At 47.7% G+C, this 20,626-nt stretch overlaps 1 protein-coding gene across 1 annotated transcript; it reads left to right on the top strand.

Annotated features, from left to right (window-relative positions):
* Window positions 1–1,974: 1,974 nt before the first annotated feature.
* Window positions 1,975–20,626, top strand: LOC144112544 (uncharacterized). The gene is made up of 2 exons (XM_077645348.1): window positions 1,975–2,301; window positions 20,199–20,626. Exons 1-2 carry the CDS (start codon window positions 1,975–1,977, stop codon window positions 20,391–20,393), a joined length of 522 nt encoding a protein of 173 aa, XP_077501474.1. The 3' UTR covers window positions 20,394–20,626.

Raw genomic sequence — 20,626 nt, 5'->3', positions numbered from 1 at the left:
GCAGGACAGGCCGGACCAAACAAAAGCTAAAATATGGCATAAACAGACTCTACATCGAAAACCTGCGCACCTGACACGACGACAGGATTTTGACCGGCGGAGTGGCCAATTTCTATGCACCACGGCGGCATTCACACGAGCGCCGATTAAGTGATCGACATCCGACAATTTCTCCGCGAAAAAGCCGAAAAAAAAATTAAAACAATGCAACTTTTACGCAGAAAACGTACGTACGGACGTTTTTCAAGTTATTTGTCTTATTCGCAGCATAAATATGCACCTCCCTTGCAACCCTTCCAGCCAAGTTATGCCGCGCAGCGACGCATGAAGCTGCCTTAATGAACAATGGTTTAAAATAATGACACGACCGTAGTTTCCAGTAGTGTTCCTGTATATGCTCCCACAGGGAGCAGAGTTGCGCGTCTGTTTTCCCTCGCCGCTCCGAACGCCATTCGCCGAGAGGCGGTCACATGATTTTCCTGACGTTAGGTGTTCAAATATCCGCGGGGAAGCTGACTTCACAGGCGCAGTGCCGAGCGACCCCTCGGCAGCTCGACGCCTCACGTGAGCCCACGCTGTCGGCTATATTTCACACATTTCCTGTGCACACCTGTGGCGTCAGGTTTGTGGTTCTGCTGTGGCACTGAGCCACGCAGATGTCAGCTATGACTGCGTGCAGTTCGCCAAACTGCAGCAACCGCACTGGAAACGGCAAAGCGTTTTACGAACTGCCATTTGGAAGTTCGGCGGCTGAAGTGAGTCGGCGATTAAAGTGGCTTTGGAGAATAGGCCGCGATAAGCGCGCCCAGTTATTATAATTTAGTAACTCAGATGAAAAGATAATGCTTTTTAATAAAAATTGGGAAAGCTAATAGTATCAACGTGAAAAAATACTTTCAGGGTCATTTAAAGATTCGTCATTTCACTGCATTTAGAAACTGGGTACATTTTGTGAAATCCTTTGACGTAAACAATTGATTTTGAAATTTGTTCTTTAGGTCAGATTCGGCTGTTCAATGCAGTCTGCTTGCCTGCAGAAAGCTGCAGTCATTTTAATGTGGTCCTAAGGAGATGCGTTTTCGTATTTTCCGCGCATAACTTGCAGTGAACACGTGACGGTGCTAGTTGTGAAAATGAAAAAAAGTAATTTATCGCTATACTCTCTTTTTTTTTCTTAATACGTTCACCGAGGGAGACAGGACAGACGCTATCCCATCAGAAGCGGGACTGCTTGTTCATCTGAAATTACGTGTTCCAGAAAGAAAAAAAAGCTCGCAGGCCGTTACTGTTAGTTTTTCGTCAGATTGTGATGACTACGATTTGCTGTTAGCCTCTGGCATTTTTTTTCATGCTGTATGCACCCCCTCGCCAAATCGCAGATTAGTTTTTGGCGCTAAAAACTGCGATGGAGGGCAATTTGTACGAAAAAAAAAACAAGTCCAAGCGCTATACGCAGCGAGCCCATGAACGCTGCCCCTGTAAGCACGAGCAGTGGCTTTCACGCACAGCTTGGAACATGATGGCGGACCTTCGCGCAACTCTGCTCCCTGCGGGAGCATATACAGGAACACTAGTTTCCAGTACATCTCAACGTCCCCCTACATTGCACGGCGTGAACGAAATTCCATTACACGCGTAACGGAAGGTCCTCGCAATCTACCCACGAGAATCCGCAACAGCCTGCCGGCGGCAGGGAAATGAGTGGACACCTATAGACCGCCGCTAGTTTAGCCAACTGACCACCACACATGCTTAAAACTCTTCTCCATTGACGGAAGGCGGACGCGTAAATAGTTGCGATTTGCAGACTGGGTTTTCGCAGCGGCTCCTTGGGGGCACGACCGCCCACGGCCGCCGCCGCGCGAAGCTCCTCTCTCCGCACCGCGCGCGCACGCAGCAGCAGCAGCTCGGGTCACGCCGCCGCGCCACGGGGGGCTGGACACGACGCGCATCGCGAACGCCATCGTGGACGAGATGCTGCGCGTGTTCCGGCTGAACGCGCCGCTGCGCGTTCCGGGCGAGCTGCGCTTCCCGGGCGGCCGCGTGCACGACGTGCGCGTGCTGGGGCTGCCCGCGCTGCAGCGCCACGGCGACGTGGCCGCGTCGCTCAAGGGCGGCGTGCTCGGCCTGTCGGGTGGCCTGGGCCTCGACGAGCTGCTCGTGCAGTGCCAGTACACCGCCGGGCCGCGACGGCCCCTCCAGCTGGCCGGGGAGGTGGACGGCCGCGTCACCAACCTCACCGCCCGCATGACGCTCGGCGTCAACGTGGCAAGGGCCACAGCCTCCCTGGACGTGTTCAAGGTGCGCGCTTTCCGCACACGCCGCCGGAGACATCCACAGGCCCAGGCGTTTGTTTCTGGATGCCGGTGAATGCGGTTCCATAACACGATGCATTTGATAGCCTTTAACTGCAGGGACGAAATGTCACTCAGGTTGCAGCACAATAAAGGCTGATTGCGAGAGTTTCAAATAGGAGATAAACATCGCAATCACTGCCAGTACTATGCATGGCGTCGAGGCAGCGTTCATCATCATCATAATTTATTTCTCCTTGAAGGTTCCTTTAGAGACATTACATAAGGGAGGGAGGCAGGGGGGGGGGTCAGGAGTATCAAGCGGTCATACGTAGGCTTACAAAATGAGAAATAATTAGCAGAACAAAAATATTATCAAAAAGGGCAGCAACCAGGGACTCCGGAACGTGGGGTGAAGTGGTCTCCGCCCCCCCCCCCCGCCCTCCCATCATTTCTTCAGAGGGGGCAGTGCCACCCAAATCTCCAGCTGCTTGAACTCAGGTAAAATTTCTGTAAACGTCGTTAATACCGCACAGCACAGTGGGGCTCCGTAGCCAGTCATAAAGCATTTCGTTTGGGTAACCTAAAACGACCATTTCCCAACAGAAGTCGTTGATTGACTGACCCCTGTTCATGAGCATGGCTGGCAGGATCGAAACAGACTACGGGCAAACTTTTTAATGGACTCAATGACTTTATAAATGACTCAATGAGTTTATAAATGGACTCAATGACTTTATAAAGGTGCCCATTTCAATTTAAGTATTATATGCATAAATAAATAACCTTTTAACAATGCGAAATAAGAAAAAAATGTATAGAAAAAGTAAATTTATTAAATCTTTGGATGAAACATGAAATAAATGCATAAATAACTGTTGTGTCGGCCGCTCTGTCATAGTGCGGGCTGCACATTGCGCAAGCGCGAGGTCTTCTTCCGATCTCGCCATGTCCCCTTTCCATTCCCTCTCCCTCCTGTTGCTATATAACCACCCTCGGTTTACAATAAACGTCGGTTGTTACCTGTCTCGTTCACAGGCGTGTACGCTCGTTCCGTTCCTGCCGTGGCCTCTCGGCCGCGACTATGCTACAATAACAAAACAAACTCAGACTCTTGCCCTTCTCCCAGCCACACACACATTTAAAAAAAAATGTTCTGGAGTTCCTGGTAGAAACGTCAAATAATCAAGCCAAAACAAAAAATCGCAAGCCGCGTAGCAATACATAAAAATCTAAAGTAATCCAGTCATACAGACAAATTGGACTTCAGTAAAAAAAAAAAAATGTGGCGAAACAAATAGGTGATATAATGCAGTAACACAAGCAGATCGGATTGGCGGGAGAGGAGCGCGAGGGAAAGTATACAGCTTCTGGAGGTTGAACTCAGTTAGTATAGTTACCTAAATCTGGAATGATTATAAACGTTTTCGGGAAGGTTATTCTATTCTTCTATGACGATGAGAAGGAAATATTTGCTTTTCAGCAGCGCAGGGGACAAAGGACGAGACAAGTGCACAGACATGGCGCCGCCCTGCGCTGCTGAAAAACAATGTCACACCAACTTGCCCAAGCCTACACAGGAAATATTTGTTTAAGGCGTTGGCTGACCTGTGCAAAGGATGCATGCTGAAGGAATTAAATAAGCGACGAGATGAGCGCAAAGGAGTTGCCGTTGTTGTTGTTAGTGGCTCTTTATTATTAAAATAACAATGGAAGGAAAAGGTGTTGCTAGCCGCGGCATCTGCCATCGGAACCTGAAGCACATGGGCTGCGACTAGCGGGAATGAAAGGACAGGGAGTGGACAGGGAGACGGAAAGAGGGGGGAGCGATAGTAAGAAAGGATAAAATAAATAATACGGAAATAAATGCGGGATGCTGCGCCGCGCATGATAGGAGTAATGTAACAAGTTTGCGCGAAGTGCAGGAAAGTTAAATTACAACTGGCGCGAAAGGCAAAGCACTGAATTTGTAGCGCCCTCCGTCCGTGCCCTGATCGCTGTCGGCTGTCTTTCCCACCGCTCGTAACTACTCGTAACTACCGGAGCCGCGAAGGCCGGCTGCGCGGGCGGTGTGCGTGTGTTTCTCTCTCGCCGCGAGAGAGAGAAAGGAGGCCCCGAGCGCGGAGAGCCAGAGACGAATAGACTCAGTCTTTGTTCGGGAGTCACAGCTCTCAGTCTGGTTCTCGACCCGCGCTAACGTCCCAACAAATTTTTCAGCGGAATGCACAGCTTTAAGGTCGAGAGATTATTTCATGTCAGTAACGCTGCGCCGAGATGTATGCTGAGAATTGATGAAGCGTGCTGTCCGGTTCTGTATGGCTCCGAGCGAGTGAATCAAGTAGTCCTGGTTAGTGTACCATATTGCTGATGCGTGTTCCAGTTTAGCGCGAATGCATGTTTCATATGCTAGTTGTCCTATGGATGGAGGGTACATGTTCTGGAAGTGCTACCATACAGTTTGGTGGTGTGACACATCTAAGCTAATTTGGTCGTTACCTCAAAACCTAGGTACCTGTATGAGCTTGTTTGTGACAGCAAACAAAATCGATCGGCAGCAAAATGCAGGAGTTAAAATAACTACCGGCTTATCTCTGAATATTATAGGAGCCCCTGACTAACTGAAGGCAGCTAGTGAGGCATCACACGTGTTTACGTTCTGACGCTGACGTAACGTATCTGGCGTAAACAAAACAAATTTGTGGGGTTTAACGTCCCGAAGCGACACATGGCCCATGAGGGACGCCGTAGCGGAGTGCTCCGGAATAATCTCGACCACCTGGGGTTCTTTAACGTGCGCTGACATCGCACAGCGCAATGGCGCATTTTGCGTTTCGTCTCCATTGAAACGCGGCCGCGAATGAACACGTGACGTAAAAGTCGGAAGTGTTTACGTTGCGGTGGACGACAGATGAGCGGCGGGCATGCGGCTCTGTAACCCCAGAGCCTATAGTATAAGCGACGCAACTATAGAACCCCCACCCCCAGTTTCTGAGGACCCGCGTGCACGGAATTGGTTCGCCTTTTCACACTGGACGCTAATATAGGTGCGTTCATGTATGCCCGGTGTGGTCAGACAGGCACGTGCGAAGAGCCGCACACACAGACATCTTTTTAGTGAAGAGCCGCAATATAAAGGGGGCGTGGCAATTTTTTTGTTTCCGAGTAATCACGCGCACAACCTGGACACATTTCTTATTGTGTAAATAGTTTGTACATACTACTTCTCCCCCTATCCTCTATTGCTGTCCCCTCACCTCTTTCATTTCATTTCTCCATTCTGCCTGCTGTCCTTTATTTCCGCTTCCCCAGCTCAGGTGCTTCAGTATCGATGGCAGATGCCGGGGCTAGCAAAAATCTTTTCCTTCCTTTTTACTATTATTCTTAATAAAACCACTACCACCACCAGTTGCAAGAAAACTGGTGGCAACAGTGAATCCCACTCATGTAGCAATTGCTCCCTGTGCCTCTGCATTGCGATGCCCCTTTCGTGAAGCAAGCAGCTTGAAGTTTGGCTGGACCGGCTGGACCATAGAGGTAATATCTAGAAAGTATGAGCTGCACACATAATTTTGCGGCTTCTCCGCAGGATGGCGCCAACTCGCAACAGCTAGAGCTAGAGCTATAGCTAAGGTGCGAGCCAAGCCAAAAGGGAAAAGACACTAACCCAAGAGTTGGTGGGATGAGGAGGTCAAGAAGGCGATAGAAAACGTTAGGAAGCGTCCAGGGAACACAGATATTCCAAGAAGAGGGGTGAACCAGAAGCTGAAGTAGACAGAAAATGGGATACCTTCATAAAGTGTAGAAGGGAAGCATCCTATTTGATTAATGAGAAAATTAGAAGAAAGGGTGTCCAATGGATGTCAAAAGTAAATAAAAAGGATAGAAAAGCAGCTCAAAAATTCTGGAAACAACTAAATACAATGAGTAATAAGACTAGGCTAGGGCAAATGTTTATTGTTACAGATCAGGGTACTCGACTAGAAGGGGATAAAGCATTTAAACACATGATGACAGAAAAATCTAAAGAAAGAAATGTTGCACATAATTTATCGAAGGAGGATAGACCGGTTACTGCAATTGCTTCACTTGAGCAAAGAGAGTGAGAAAGGGCAGAGAAGAAGGTTCCTAGTGGCACGTCGACAGGACCAGATGGTATTCGATTATGTTTATAAAGCAGCTAGGACCAAAATCCAAGCAAACATTAATACAGGTAGTGAACAAAATGATAGTGGATGGCAAAGCCCCCGATGAATTACGATTAAGTAGAATGAACATGATATATAAGGGAAAGGGGGACAAAGCTGACATAAGTAACTACCGTCCCATAACAGTGACATCTGTGGTTTACAGGGTGGTGATGTAGATTATAAAGGACAGACTGCAGGCTTGCGTGGAGAACGAGGGGTTCTAGGGGAGCTACAATATGGGTTCCGGAAACAAAGGAGGTTGGAGGACAATCCGTTTTATTTGACGCAGTGTATAGAGATTGCTGAAAAGAAACACAGGCCCCTATGGCTAGCATTTCTGGATATTAAGGGAGCCTACGACAATGTTATTCAAGAGGATTTGTGGGCCATTCTGGGCATATTGGATGTGGAAGATGGAGTAATTAATCTTTTAAAAGATATAAGGGTAAAAGAGTGCTTATAAAATGAAAAAAAAAATGTATCAGAGCCTATAGAGATACAGCAGGGGCTTAGGCAAGGATGTCTTCTGTCTCCGTTGTTGTTAATGTTGTACCTGCAAGGGTTAGAGACCAAACTAGAGAGGAGCGGACTAGGTCTCAACCTTTCTTTTTTCAAGCAAGGAGAATGGATTAAACAGTCATTACCGGGACTAATGTACGCCCATCATATAGTGCTAATGGCCGAGAATATGGAAGATGAGCAGAAGTTGATAGACATTTGTGGTACAGAGGGAGATAGATTAGATTTCAAGTTTAGTAAGGAAAAAACTGCAGTCATGATATTTCATGATGAGGGCGACGAGCATAGAATACAGGAGTTCACGCAAGAAGTAGTGGATGAGTACAAGTATCGTGGGGTGTGGATAAATAATGGTGCTGAGTATGAAAAATATGTAATGAATAAAGCTAGTAGGAATGCAGCTGTCATGGAAAATAGGGCACTGTGGAATTACAATAGGTTTGAAGTGGTAAGAGGGATATATAAAGACGTGATGGTTCCCAGCCTGACTTTCGGCAATGCAGTCCTGTGCATGAGACCAGATGTTCAAGCAAAGTTAAAAATCAAACAACGCGGCGTAGGGAGTCTAGCTTTGGGAGCACATGGCAATACACCAAATCAGGGGGTACAGGGCGATATGGGATTTGAGGAGCGATTGAGAAAAATGGAGGAAAAGCAGTGGGCTAGGAATGTTTTCAGATACCTGTACATAAGAAATGTTGACACGAAATTGAGAAAGCGAACAAGAAAATTGACAAGAAAATATCTGGACAGCAGTAGGGGGCAAATCAGCAGTTATCGGTCAAGAAAAAGGTTGAAGAAACAGAGATAGCTCTGTGGAAAACAGGGATGCTGACGAAATCGGCACTGGGAACATACAGGATCTTTAAGCAGGAAATTTCCAAAGAAAATATCTACGATAATGGTAGGGGAAGCTCTTTGTTGTTTGAGGCCAGGACGGGAGTTTTGCGGACTAAGACATATAGAGTCAGGTACCACGGGATAGACACGTTGTGCGCTGCGTGCGGAGAGGAGGAGGAAACGGCTGAACACTTGATACTTTCCTGTAAAGGGCTTCACCCTACTGTGGAAAGTAGCGGGGCTGATTTATCCAAAGCATTGGGGTTTAAGGGCAGTGAAGGAAAAGTAGATTTTAAGCGGGTAGAAGTAACCAAGCGAAGGTTATCTGATTAGTGGCTAAAATCAAGACAATTAAGAGTAAAATTTCACATGTCATGGCTAGGTGGCTTGAACCACCGCCCGATTTAAAGGGTTCAGCAGCCGTCTGTCCGTCCAAGCCTGCGTGCTTCTCTTCTAGAACATAAGGGAAGCTCTCTTTAAAGGCAGAAATAGGAGGGGGTACAGATGCCAGAGAGTCGCGAGCCGCACTTGGATCCGCGAGGAGCAGCATGCGGCTCGCGAGCCTAAGTTTGGTCACCCATGGTGTATGCAGTGTGGCTCAGTGGTTAGGGCGCTCGTCTATGAGCCGGTGTACCCGGGGACTAGCCCGACCGTGGCGGCCGCGTTTCGATGGAGGCGAAACGCAATGCAAAGGCGCCAATGTGCTGCGCGATGTCAGTGCACATTAGAGATCCCAGGTGGTCGAACTGACACCGGAGCCCTCCACTACAGCACCTCTTTCTTCCTTCTCTTCCTCCTTATCCCTTCCTTCCGGCGCGGTTCGGGTGTCCACCGAGATATGTGAGACAGTTACTGCGCCATTTTCTTTCCTCAAAACCAAATTTCCAATTTTAAACGTTCAAAACGACGATCACGGCGGCCGCGTTTCGATGGAGACGAAAGGCTAAGGCGCCCCTGTGCTGTGCGATGTCAGTGCATATTAAATATCCCCAGGTGGTCGAAATTATTCCGGAGCCCTCCAATACGGCACCTCTTTCTTCCTTCACTCTCTCCTTTATCCCTTCCCTTGCGGCGCGGTTCAGGCGTCCGCCGATATGCGAGACAGATACTGCGCCATTTCCTTTCCCCCAAAGGCAATTTTCATTTCTACAACGTTCAAAACGAGCTCTCGATGTTTCGTTCTGTCAATAGCAAGAATACAGCGGTACAACCACAGCCCCAGGAAATATGTATTTATGCATCACAGTAAGCTGCCAAGAGGGGTCTGTGACAACCTCATTCCAGCCGCAAACACCAACTGCGGCCAGTATGCTACTAGTAGCTATACTGGGCGCGAGCGCCACCACTGGAGTGAACGACGGCTCTGGAATAGATCTTGCGCAGAAGGTACGATTGGTACGATCACGATCGAGGCTCTTCACTGCGTCAGAAATGGGAGCTCGACAGAACTGCTGCGTTTTAATATATGCAGGCTACGTTGTTCTCTCTCTTTTTTCCTGTTATCGAGTACCTGCATTACATATTTTCATCTTTAATCGTCGCGGTAACAGCGGCAGGTTATGCTTTTGGCGCGGGGGTTTACTGCTTATTGCCTCAATAGAGGTTTTTAGCATATATATATAGGAGACGTATTAGCCTGGACTTGTACCAGCTTAGCGGTCATCTATAGCGCATGCGCAGTGACAGCGCATAGCCCCACACATGCCACTGCGCGGGCGCCGAAGGCATCCGGTAAGCCGGTTACCTCCATGCTAATTCGCCTCCGGTATGCTAAAAGCCTCTAATGCCAGACGTACGCGACGGAACCAGATGTAACCTTCGATTTCTATACGAAAGACAGGAACCTTCGAGAAACACGGTTAGTCAAGCTAAAAATAAGCAAAGTGCATGGGTGTATACGCTCGCGTGTTCAGCAAGCGCTTCAGGAAGCAAGATTACGTGTACGGAGCTGGCGCTTCGGTACGTAGCAGGCAACGCTGGAAGAGCCGGCTGAAACACACCTCTGCATGGTCTATACGCACTTAAAGAATGCTCCGAGTCCAAAGGACCAGCCCAACGGCGCCTCATCCGTCGGCCTCCAACCCCAAAGTGATCAGTGGTTTTACTAGCTGCTAAAACGGCTCAACAACCGGCACTCCACAGGCTAGACATCCTACCCAGGCGTCTTTCAGTGCATAGGTTGCCGCCACTGTCTCCACTTTGAGGCTGGATGGCGTATCGGTCGGGTCAGCGCCTCCTCTATATTTTAAAGAGGAGGCGCTGGTAGGGTGCATTGGGCACCCGATCGTGAAGCCACCGGAAGTGGGCATGCCCCGGATGTCAGCCTATGGCAGTGTACGAAATGGGACAACAGCACCATCAGCACGGTGTTTCAGTTTCCGTTTTTCCACTTCGCATTTGTTCTTTTCGTCGTTCTAGTCTTCTTCCACGACAATTCGTACGTGTTGCGCATACAGTCAACTGCACGAGGGGGCCGCCGCGGTGGCTAAGTGGTTATGGGCTCGTGCTGACCCGAAAGACGCAGGTTCGATCCCGGCCGCGACGGTCGAATTTCAATGTAGGCGAAATTCTAGAGGCCCGTGTACTGTGCGACGTCAGTGCACGTTAAAGAACCCCAGGTGGTCGAAATTTCCGGAGCCCTTCACTGCGGCGTCCCTCATAGCCGGAGTCGATTTGGGACGTTAAACCCCCATAAACAATAAACTGCATGAGGAGACCAGCGAAGTCTTCCGGAAAGACATTTCAGAAAGAAGGGTCCTTTGCAGCGCAATAGGAACAGAGTACAGGACGTGCCTTCACACAATACGTATGAAGCCTTGTCTGCTCTGCTGTGTGTCGTCCCGTTGCCCTATAGCGTCGCCAACGCTGAGCTTTATTGCGATGCATATTTCCGCGCTCTAGACCCAAGTTATACCACCAATTGGTGATAAATTAAAAACAAGGGGATAAGTGGAAACCTTCTCCAGACAGGCGACTTTGCAGTGACCACTTTACCGATTTGTGCTGTGATCGAACCGGAGCGAGGACGCGTGATGGGGTGCCGACGGTGCTCTGGTTCAATGAGCGCCTACAAAAAGTATATATGGCACTGCTTTTCCAACAGAGGGTACGAAGTACTATTTCGTTTTGTACCAAGTAAACGGATATATCAAATCTGGATATTTCGAATTATTGGCTGCATGCCGAACACACAGATTAGCCATTTGAAAATCCTGGGCAAAAGTATAGCAAAGCCGCGCAGTATATCGAATTTTGTCGGTCGTTCGGTTTAACGAACTGCGCGCCGCACCCCTTCAAATGGCGCTTCACCTAACGGCGCTCTTCGATCATTTTTCGCGCTGTGCGGCCATGGGCCCCTACTGGCAGCACTAGTTGTTGTTACCCTCACACAATGGCACATGCCAACGCAGGGGAATTGGCCAAGAATTGGGGGGCACAGAGAGTTCTTCAAATAAATCTTTTGATGGATGAAAATAAAATTAATGCTGATGAACGAAGAAGTAAACAAAATGACACAGCGAAATTAAACGGGAAATGCATAACGCTGGCCACAGGAGATCGACAGAGATTTATAGCCGAGTGGTTCAATGATAATGATAATTGTAATAATTATAATAATATTGAAAAAATACTTGAAGAGGAATAACTTTATTGTCGTCGACTTTGTGGGGTTGATTTGGGGAGATAAGTACGTTCTCCCCACTCAATCGCGGCTGACACGGTTCAAAGCCACCCGGACACCACCCGGCGATCGCGTACGCTACCGAGCGCACGCCAACCACGGCGGGCCTTGCTCTGAGGGAACAAAGGACACATTGGCTGACACAAACAGGCATTTATTGCTACAGCAACAATAACGCCAGCTAGCAACAAGGTACGCTAATGAATCGAGGTCGTCCGACTCACCAGCAAGGTTCCGAGCGAATGTTCGCCCGCGCTAGGGCAAGGGATACTCCGCACCCCTGGACGGGACGAGTACGGGAGCCAGTCTCCCCGCCGCTTCCTCGCCCCGCCGGGGAACAGCGGAGCCGTGAGCGACACGTTCGCTCGCGCCGACGATCCCAGCCGAAGAGCCTCATGCCCCCTCTCCCACGCGCCGGCTTCAAGCAGTCTAACGTGCAGCGACGCTGGCGCCCTCCCCTGCCAGTTAATGTAACTGACAAGGGAATGCGTTCCTCCTCGAGGTGAGGGTGCTGCTGCACGGTGCCTCGCGGGAAAAGCCCCAAGGAAACACAGGGGGCTGCAGGGCAGGTCCCCACAACTTCAGTGGTCTACTGGCATGGGGGTGTAGCACCATCAAGAGAAGTGACATATTTTAGCGCTCAGCCACTTCTAAGGCTCGTGTCACGGCCCGGAGTCGGGTATTCGGGTAGGTGAGCAATGCCCCCCCCCCCCCACACACACACACTGTTCGGGATTAGATAACAGCAAGTCCGGCGAAGGGGGCTTTTGAGGGCATGCCCATAGAATATGGAGTACAGGTGCATATTGACGACATAGCTTACAGGAGGGCGAGTAAACCCCGGGCTATATGTGAGCATATATATACTCAGGAAAGAGTTGGTTTGACACTATTTATGAGGTGGTCTTCGATCCCTTGTACTCATTTTCCACGTCACATCATTGTCATGCTGTAAAGGCAACCTATAATCATTACTAAAGCCTTGAGGAGGCACTCGCCTGGTGTTCTTCGCTCGTTTCGCTGCCGAAGGCGCGTTGCGGAAACCAGCTCTACCTTAATTTTAATAAGCGATGTTATAGTGTAATTCTAACAGGATTAGGCATTTTATATGTAGGCAGTGGCTAGTTCCAAAGAACCGCCCACTGCGGCTTCAGTGCGAAGCAGGTTAGGATTGCAACGCATAGCTATGGTGGCTGGAAGAAGTGTGTGACGCCAACGGGCGCCACTCCTCCGTTTCATGCTTCATGTAGTTAGGTGGCGCTGTTCTCCGCAGAGCGCTAAGTCTCGATGCGCGGAGCGCTCAACTGGCTCAACGCGCTGGGCCAGGCTGGCTGCGCGGCCAGACTCCTGCTTCGCCGCGCCTGCTACTTGCATTTATTTCAGTTCACGGTGCGTATTTCAGCGCCGATTAGTTATAAGCGGAAGTGAGAACTTCTGGGTATTAAAAGTTTACAGTTTCAGCTTGCGAGGGTGATCGACTATAGCAACAAGTACTTTGATTTGGGCTAGTTGGTTCATATCTTGAAAGAAGTTAGGACGGCGCTTGTTTAGCGCCGTCCTAACTTCTTTCACGACTATAGCAAAGCAGTCATTAGAGAGGAATCTCGCGATTCTCATGCGATTCCCGAGCTTTTTGAAGCAGCAAAAGATGATGATTTCTTGTTGGTGCTTCACCGGTAGGACGCTGATTGCATCCGCAAGCGTTGATGATTCGTTTTTTCTTCTATAGCCATCATAGCCTAGCGATCGGTGCGCTGCCAGGACGTCGAAGGGCAGCACGTCATTGCAAGAACCGCGGCACTAGCGTAACTGATATGCATTCTTGCTTCTAGGTAACGAATTAAGCTTATCTACTGGCCTTTCCCATATATAGAATTATCGATATATCGAACTTTTTCGTGACCTCATCGAGTTCGGTATAACCGGGCTGGACTATGCCTTAAAGGGACTCTGAAAGGGGCTCTAACAAATTTGCTGTATGCCTGGGATGTTAAAGCACGCCGCTTCACGAATGTTGTCCAGGAAGAATTTTTTAATGCGCTTTGTAGAAACAGAGTTATCTGTAGGTACAATTTGAATTTCAGCGTCTTCTCGCCTTTCCCTCTCCTCTCGTTACTTTTTGCACGCTGGAAGGCCAGCGCTCCTCCGCCAACCCCACCTCCGGGGGAGGGCTTCCTCACCCTTCGGAGCTACGCGGCTTATTGGCCGCGGCCATTGTAGCTGCCTGACGTCTGAAAGAATGTAACCAATAGCCATATGTCTCAACATGTATAGGTAGATGCGAGAAATGGAGGAGGGTGCGAGGAGGAAGAGGAACAACATTTACTTCCACCGAATATGGCGCGGCAGTCACCTCCGGGTCCGCACGCAGGCGTCCGGGGAGGCAGTCTGTCGCACCGCAGCCGGAGGACATCCGACCCCATCTAGGTCAAGAGGTCTTCAGCCTTGGCCGCCAGACGGACGGCGAAGCGCTGAATTTTTTCGTCGGAGCTTCTTAGCGTGGTCTCCCATTCATCGCGTTTTAATCATGTTGCGCCCTGGGCCACGAAAGCATCTCCATATTATGTGATCTAATAACGTTGCCACGTAGCCGCAAAATTCACAAATTCCGGCTTCTGCACCGTCCCTCTTCCGCAATCTGGCACTCGTCCAACTCCTCCACAGGGGCGAGAAGAAATTTCCAGCTTGGAGTCTTCTCCAGTCGTAGGATTCCTTTTTACTTGGGGATCTACCCGGTGGCGGATATATTCTCCTGTCTTTCTTCAAATTGTCGGTTAGATCCCTAAACGTGCCAATACTTTCTTTGCTTTTAGATGTTGTTGTGGAGGCGTCCGCAGCACCACGAAGTAATGAGGAGCGGGCGAGCATGTGGGCAGCCTTGTTGCCGGCGAGACTGCCGTGTGCTGGGGTCCAGATTATAGTTACGCTTCCGGCGAGACTCGACTCGTTCAGAATTTTGGCAGCACGATTGCTCACTCTACCCTTGCTAAAATTCCGAAACGACGCTTAGCTATCGCTGACGTGTTTCACGCCTGGTTGTGCAATGGCAATGACTATTGCAATCTCCTCCGCCTCTACCGGCGTTAGAGCTCGGTTTCTTTCGATTCCTATATTGCATGAAAAAGTCGCCGGGAAGGGCTCGCCAACTTTCGCTCGTGATTGTGGCTCCTCTGCTGCGTGTAGAAGTGTATTATTTGGCTCAGGTGTTCATGACAACACAATGCACTGATTGAGCAAGGTGATGTCCTCTCCTCGGAAGGCGTTTCAGAGCCCCTTTGATGGGCTTTCATTCGTCATATTTGCTGCAGTCGACTTAGGGGAAGGATAAGCGCCGTTCTTTCTCGTTGGCTATTTCTGTCGCGCTGTGCGCATCTAAAAAGGCACGCGCCGCAGCATTCGTCTTTCTCGTGGATCGTCTCTCGCGTGCTGTGCGCCTCTAAATATATACTAATGACCATAGCCTGAAAATTATTTTGCACGCTTCTTAGGTGCCGCTGTACAAACGTGACTTTGCTATGTAGATGGGTTAAAAGCATGCCCGGTAGGAAATAATGCCAAAACAATAAACACATTCCCCCCCTTCGCTGCGACGAGACATTGGCTGCTTGCAACTCGAAATTTCAGCCATCGTTTCCTCCTTTGCTATGCAAAAGTTCAGTTTTTAAGATGACGCTAGCCTCATCTTTTCACCAGCGTGCTCTTTTTATTCGGAAGGCAAAAACCAGATAAGAATGGAATGTATAATGTACATACCCCTTTAACGCGCCAAGGTGAAACCTGCATCCTCATTTTCCTCGGTTTCTCTGAGCATCGTTTGGAGAAGCCTGTAATTTCACGTTTCTCGTGTTCAGTTTGCGCATTTCTTTGATGTAACAGCAGATAATACACGAGAACGAAAAAAAAAGTGAATTGAATGACAAACGACACAACGTATTGCACTGATATACACAGCAGACACCCCACTTCTGGGACAAGCTGTCCAACTTTCGGTGGCTTCACTCACGCTCGCCTCGGAAAGCGGGAATGCGGCATCCAACTACCTAGTGGAGATCAGTGGGTGGAACAATTCGTTTACTCGGTGAAGTGCTTTATTACAGAAGTCGACTGAAGGTGGGGTGAGATTATGAACATAGTTTTCAAAGACTGGCTGTAGAGTAGCCGTAATAAAAGCTATGGATATGAAATTTGCTAGCAATGCAGCTTGCATAGAGCATGAAACTAGATTAAAATTCTGCCTATATTAATTTTTTCCCCTTTGCATTCCTTTTTTCTAAAATCTAATGGATGCAGAATCCTGAAATTTTGTATGGGATTAGAAATGTTTGTTGCACAACAGGTCAAATTATTAGCTTTGAGCAAAATGTAGTTTATTTTCTCACTGCTGTAAAATCACCACCCACAAATGTTTCTTTTATAAAAACACAAACTTCTTAACACTAGTGATTCTAGTTAAAGTCATGCAAAAGGCATTGATTCGAATCTGTGGAAAATTGTTTTCTTACGCCTTATAGTCCCTATATAAAATTACGATAAGAGAGGGTGTAAGGCAGGGAGACACGATCGCGCCAATCCTATTCACTGCCTGTTTACAGGGGGTATTTAGGTTTGGTTTTAAGGGCTTGATTTTAAGGGAGTTTAACGTCCCAAATCAACTCAGGCTATGAGGGACGCCATAGTGAAGGGCTCTGGAAATTTCGACCACCTGGAGTTTAACGTGCACCGACATCGTATTCAGAGGCCTAGATTGAGAACAGTTGGGGGTAAGAATTAATAGAGAATACCTTAGTAATCTGCGATTCGCTGATGACATTGCCCTGCTAAGTCACTGAGGAGATGAACTGCAAAACATGATCTGCTAAGTCACTGAGGAGATGAACTGCAAAACATATCAATGAGTTAGTCAGGCAGAGCAGTACTATGGGCCTAAAACTTAATATGAAGAAAGCCAAAGTAATGTTGAACAGACACGGAAGGGAACAGCAGTTTCCAACTGGTAGTGAGTTGCTGGAACTGGTAAGAGAATACTTCTACTTAAGGCAGGTAGTGACCGTAGCTCCGGATCACAAGAGCGAAATAACTATAACAATAAGAAAGAGGTGGAGTACATTTGGCAGGTTCTCTCAGATCATGAATGGCAGTTTACCAATATCCCTCAAGAGAAAAGTATATAACAGCTGTATCTTAGTGGTACTATGGGGCACAAACGCGGAGGCTAACGGAAAGGGTTCAACTTAAGGATACTGCAATGAATTATGTAAAGAAAAACGATAGGTGTAACGTTAAGAGATAGGAAGAGGGCATAGTAGGTCAGGGATCAAACGAGGGTTAAAGGGACTATGCAACGAATAAAAAGTCACTTGTAAATGTTTTCAATGCTTAGAAATGATGCTAAGAAGCATTCATACCAAGTATGAGTCTCCAGAACTGAGCCGGCAAGATTATTGGTGGTGGTAGTGGTTTTATTAAAAATAATAGTAAAAGGAAGGAAGATTATTATGAACTTTTAAAAACCGTGTTTTTCAAAATTCGCGGGCCGATTGGTGTACTCGTAGTGACCGATTTTGGAACTAAAATCGTGGAACAAAGACGTCACTGTACCATGACGTCGCCAGGCCACCACACGCTCTCATTCGCTGGAGCCACGGCAGCCTCGACGTCACGGGCACACTTCCGGTAGCCGTGAAAATCGTCTGCTCGTGCCGCCGCGCGACCCTCTCGCGCAAGCTCGCGAGCAAGGGCATTGCCTTCGCGCATATGGTTAAGGGCACGAAACTTGTCGTATGTGTTACTTTGTTCTGTCCTGTTTTCTCTGCGCAAGTGCATTATTTGTTAGAAATGAACCAACTCGCCCAGACAAGAGTGTTAATTTTCCTCTGCCGCCTCCTTCTGTCGGGAGTTCCGGAGCCACTCGCACGGCTGTTCGCGGGCCCGCATAGGGCTCGATGCCCATCACGGCCGTAAAAGCGAGCAGTCGCACCTCGAGGTCCGGGTTTATTACTGCTAATTACCACAGATGACAAGCAAAGAAACCCGACGCGCGACGCAATCCAGGAAGGCGAAGAGACCGAAGAGATACCGCCACGCCGCCGACGCTGCTGCTGGCGGGCTAGGAGCGACAACAGGAAGTTGGAAAATAAACGTCAGCGGATGACGTATTCACCCCGCCGCGGCGTGGTATTGGCCGCGGCGGCTCAGTGGTTAGGGCGCTCGACTACTGATCCGGAGTTCCCGGGTTCGAACCCGACCGCTGCGGCTGCGTTTTTATGGAGGAAAAACGCTAAGGCGCCCGTGTGTTGTGCGATGTCAGTGCACGTTAAAGATCCCCAGGTGGTCGAAATTATTCCGGAGCCCTCCACTACGGCGCCCCTTTCTTCCTTTCTTCTTTCACTCCCTCCTTTATCCCTTCCCTTACGGCGCGGTTCAGGTGTCCAACGATATATATGAGACAGATACTGCACCATTTCCTTTCCCCAAAAACCAATTATTATTATTATTATGACGTATTCATGGGCGGGACCCAGTCCCAGAGCTGTTTTCTTTATTTTTTCTGGTGCTCCTCGTGTAGGAGTTGAGGGGGGAGAGGAGGAGCGTAATTTTTAATCGTCTATATCTTCGCTGTTGTTGATGCTAGCTCAAAAATTCTTGTACTGGGGTGACGAGTGATCGAATGCCTATCTCTCTTCTGTTTTACATAATCTCAATTAATTTATTGCAGTCCCTTTAATGATATCCTAGACGAAATCAAGAGGAAGAAATGGGCTTGGGCAGGGCACGTAATGCGAAAACAAGGTAACCGATGGTCCTTAATGGTAACAAGACTGGATTCCAAGGGAAGAGAAGCATAGCAGGAGGCGGCAGAAAGTTAGGTGAGAGGATGAGATTAAGAAGCTTATGGGGACAGGGTGGCCGCAGCTGACACAGGACAGGGTTAATTGGGGAGATATGCGAGAGGCCTTTGTTCTGCAATGGGTGTAGTCAGGCTGATGATGTTAATGACAGTTCCTGAGAAAAAGATCCATCAACCTTCAGAAATGCTGTTTTGCGAAAAATGCAGATAAAGCCTCTTAAAACTTCAACCTTTCCACTCAACACGACCATGAACGCAAAAAAAAGTTTTGAAATCGCAAACACCCAAGTGTAATTTATTACCTGAAAGCTAAAGAAATGCTCTAGCAGAAGGTCGCCAAATCTAGAATTTTTTTTTGCAAAACAAACTGGGATGAGAAAAATTCAAATAGCGCCTCTAAAAACTCACTTTTGCGCTTGATGTCATCACGAAAAACTACTATAAAAGCATTTTGAATTCTCGACTACCTAAGTGTGTTACATTTTCTCAAAGCTAAGAAATGCTCTATCAGAAGGTTGTAAAATCTAAAGATCTAAGTTTTTTTAAAAATACAGTTTCACTGCCCCTGAACGATAAGTATAAGTTACTATGATAATTGAGTATGATAATTACCATCTGTTTTTTCCATTAGCAATTTGAAAGTCAATGCTTTTCAGTCACCTAGTTCAAAATCAACAATTTTGGCACGTTCCAAGCTGCGGAACTCAACCCACATGCTAGATGTGTAATACTATGCCGTGACTTTTAAATACCCTATCTATCAGCAATGTACTATTGGGGTCAGAAGTTTCCGGGGCGAGAGTTCTAGTGAAAACGTTTATTGTAGCTCCACCTCGCTACCCAGTCGCCTGATATTGTATGAAGACATTAAAGGCCTAAATGCTCCTTCCTCTCTTCACAATATCAGGCGACAGGGAGCTGGGTGGAGCTGCAATAAACGTTTTTCCTCGATCTCGCGTCCCGGAAACTTTTGTCCCCAATAGTACAAGTGTAAAAATGCAAAATGCATCCCATCAAATGCTGCTTCTTATATAACTCTTTAAATATAGGAGTGGAGAGTTGATACATTTTTTTCTTTCCTGCCTCTTGTTGATTGAATACAGTTTTCACAGAATTAATTTATATTCATCTACAAAGCGTATAAAGAATGAATATGTAGAACTTTTCATGCTTGGGCGGCATACCCACAGCTTTATGGTCTAAATAAAATGAAACGAAATTAAACGTACTAGTTTGCAACACAACCATACAGTTTATTTCGAAAGCAAGGCTTGACTCTTTTGCACATACACTTTCTGGTTCTTTCCACCTTTATGGCCTAAATAAAATGAAATGAAATTAAACATACTAGTTTGCAACACAACCATACAGTTTATTCCGAAAGCAAGGCTTGACTCCTTCGCACATACACTTTGTGATTCTTTCCACACATGATCAGTTGAGAACAAAAACTATTACCACCCTTACCACTCTCATCTGAACAAGACAAGCTGGAAATATGTACAGCAGTATTAGAACTCTGTTGCCCCAGTACACCAACAGCAGGTGGAGCACTAGTATGCCCTGTATTCACTGCAGGCTCAGCTTTCAATTTCTTTGTGCAGCCTGGGATAAGTCTGATCCTTTTCTACAACATATGCAATGCAACTATGTTTATTTTTAAGTTTACAACGAAGTTTGCAATCTATATACCTTCTTGCTTCAGGATACACCATAAATGCATTACAGCATCAGGCACCCTGACAGCCTATAATGTTGATATGCCATCGTTTCCCAAACTTTTTTGGTACAGCATTACAGTTAACAATACTTTTTTCTGTCTGGCGCAGTTCCGCAACATTGGCAATGTGCAAGTTACACGGCTGACAGGAGTGACGCCACCATTCAACTGGCTTGGAGTTGCCATCATAAACCTGATACTGCAAGACCAGGCTGACAGATTGCGCCAGAAACTGGAGGAAGAAGCCAAGAAGGCTCTCAACGAGTCCCTTGAGAACACCAGAATTCTAATTACGATAAATTGAATGTAGCAGCTACACTGCCGCATGGTTAGCAGGCACATAGCCAGAATTTTTTGTCAGGAGGGCCCCCAACGTAATTTCTTGCATGGAAGTGGGTGCTGTACGATGCAAGCCCAAGAGCACTGCTAAAAGAAAAAACTGCGGGGGGGGGGGGGGGGGGGGGCCCTTTACGTTAACATACTAAAACCAGATTGTCCACCTGATGGCTAACATAATAAAAGAAGTTTGATAGTTTA

Source organism: Amblyomma americanum, unplaced genomic scaffold (assembly GCF_052857255.1).
Source record: "Amblyomma americanum isolate KBUSLIRL-KWMA unplaced genomic scaffold, ASM5285725v1 scaffold_408, whole genome shotgun sequence".
NCBI lineage: Eukaryota > Metazoa > Arthropoda > Arachnida > Ixodida > Ixodidae > Amblyomma > Amblyomma americanum.
This window is presented reverse-complemented; position numbering and strand designations above follow the sequence as displayed.

Coding starts and splice junctions, on each gene's coding strand:
- LOC144112544 (XM_077645348.1), top strand. CDS start 1,975: ATGCTGCGCGTGTTCCGGCTGAACGCGCCGCTGCGCGTTCCGGGCGAG. Junction 2,302..20,198: donor CCTCCCTGGACGTGTTCAAG/GTGCGCGCTTTC, acceptor TGTCTGGCGCAG/TTCCGCAACATTGGCAATGT.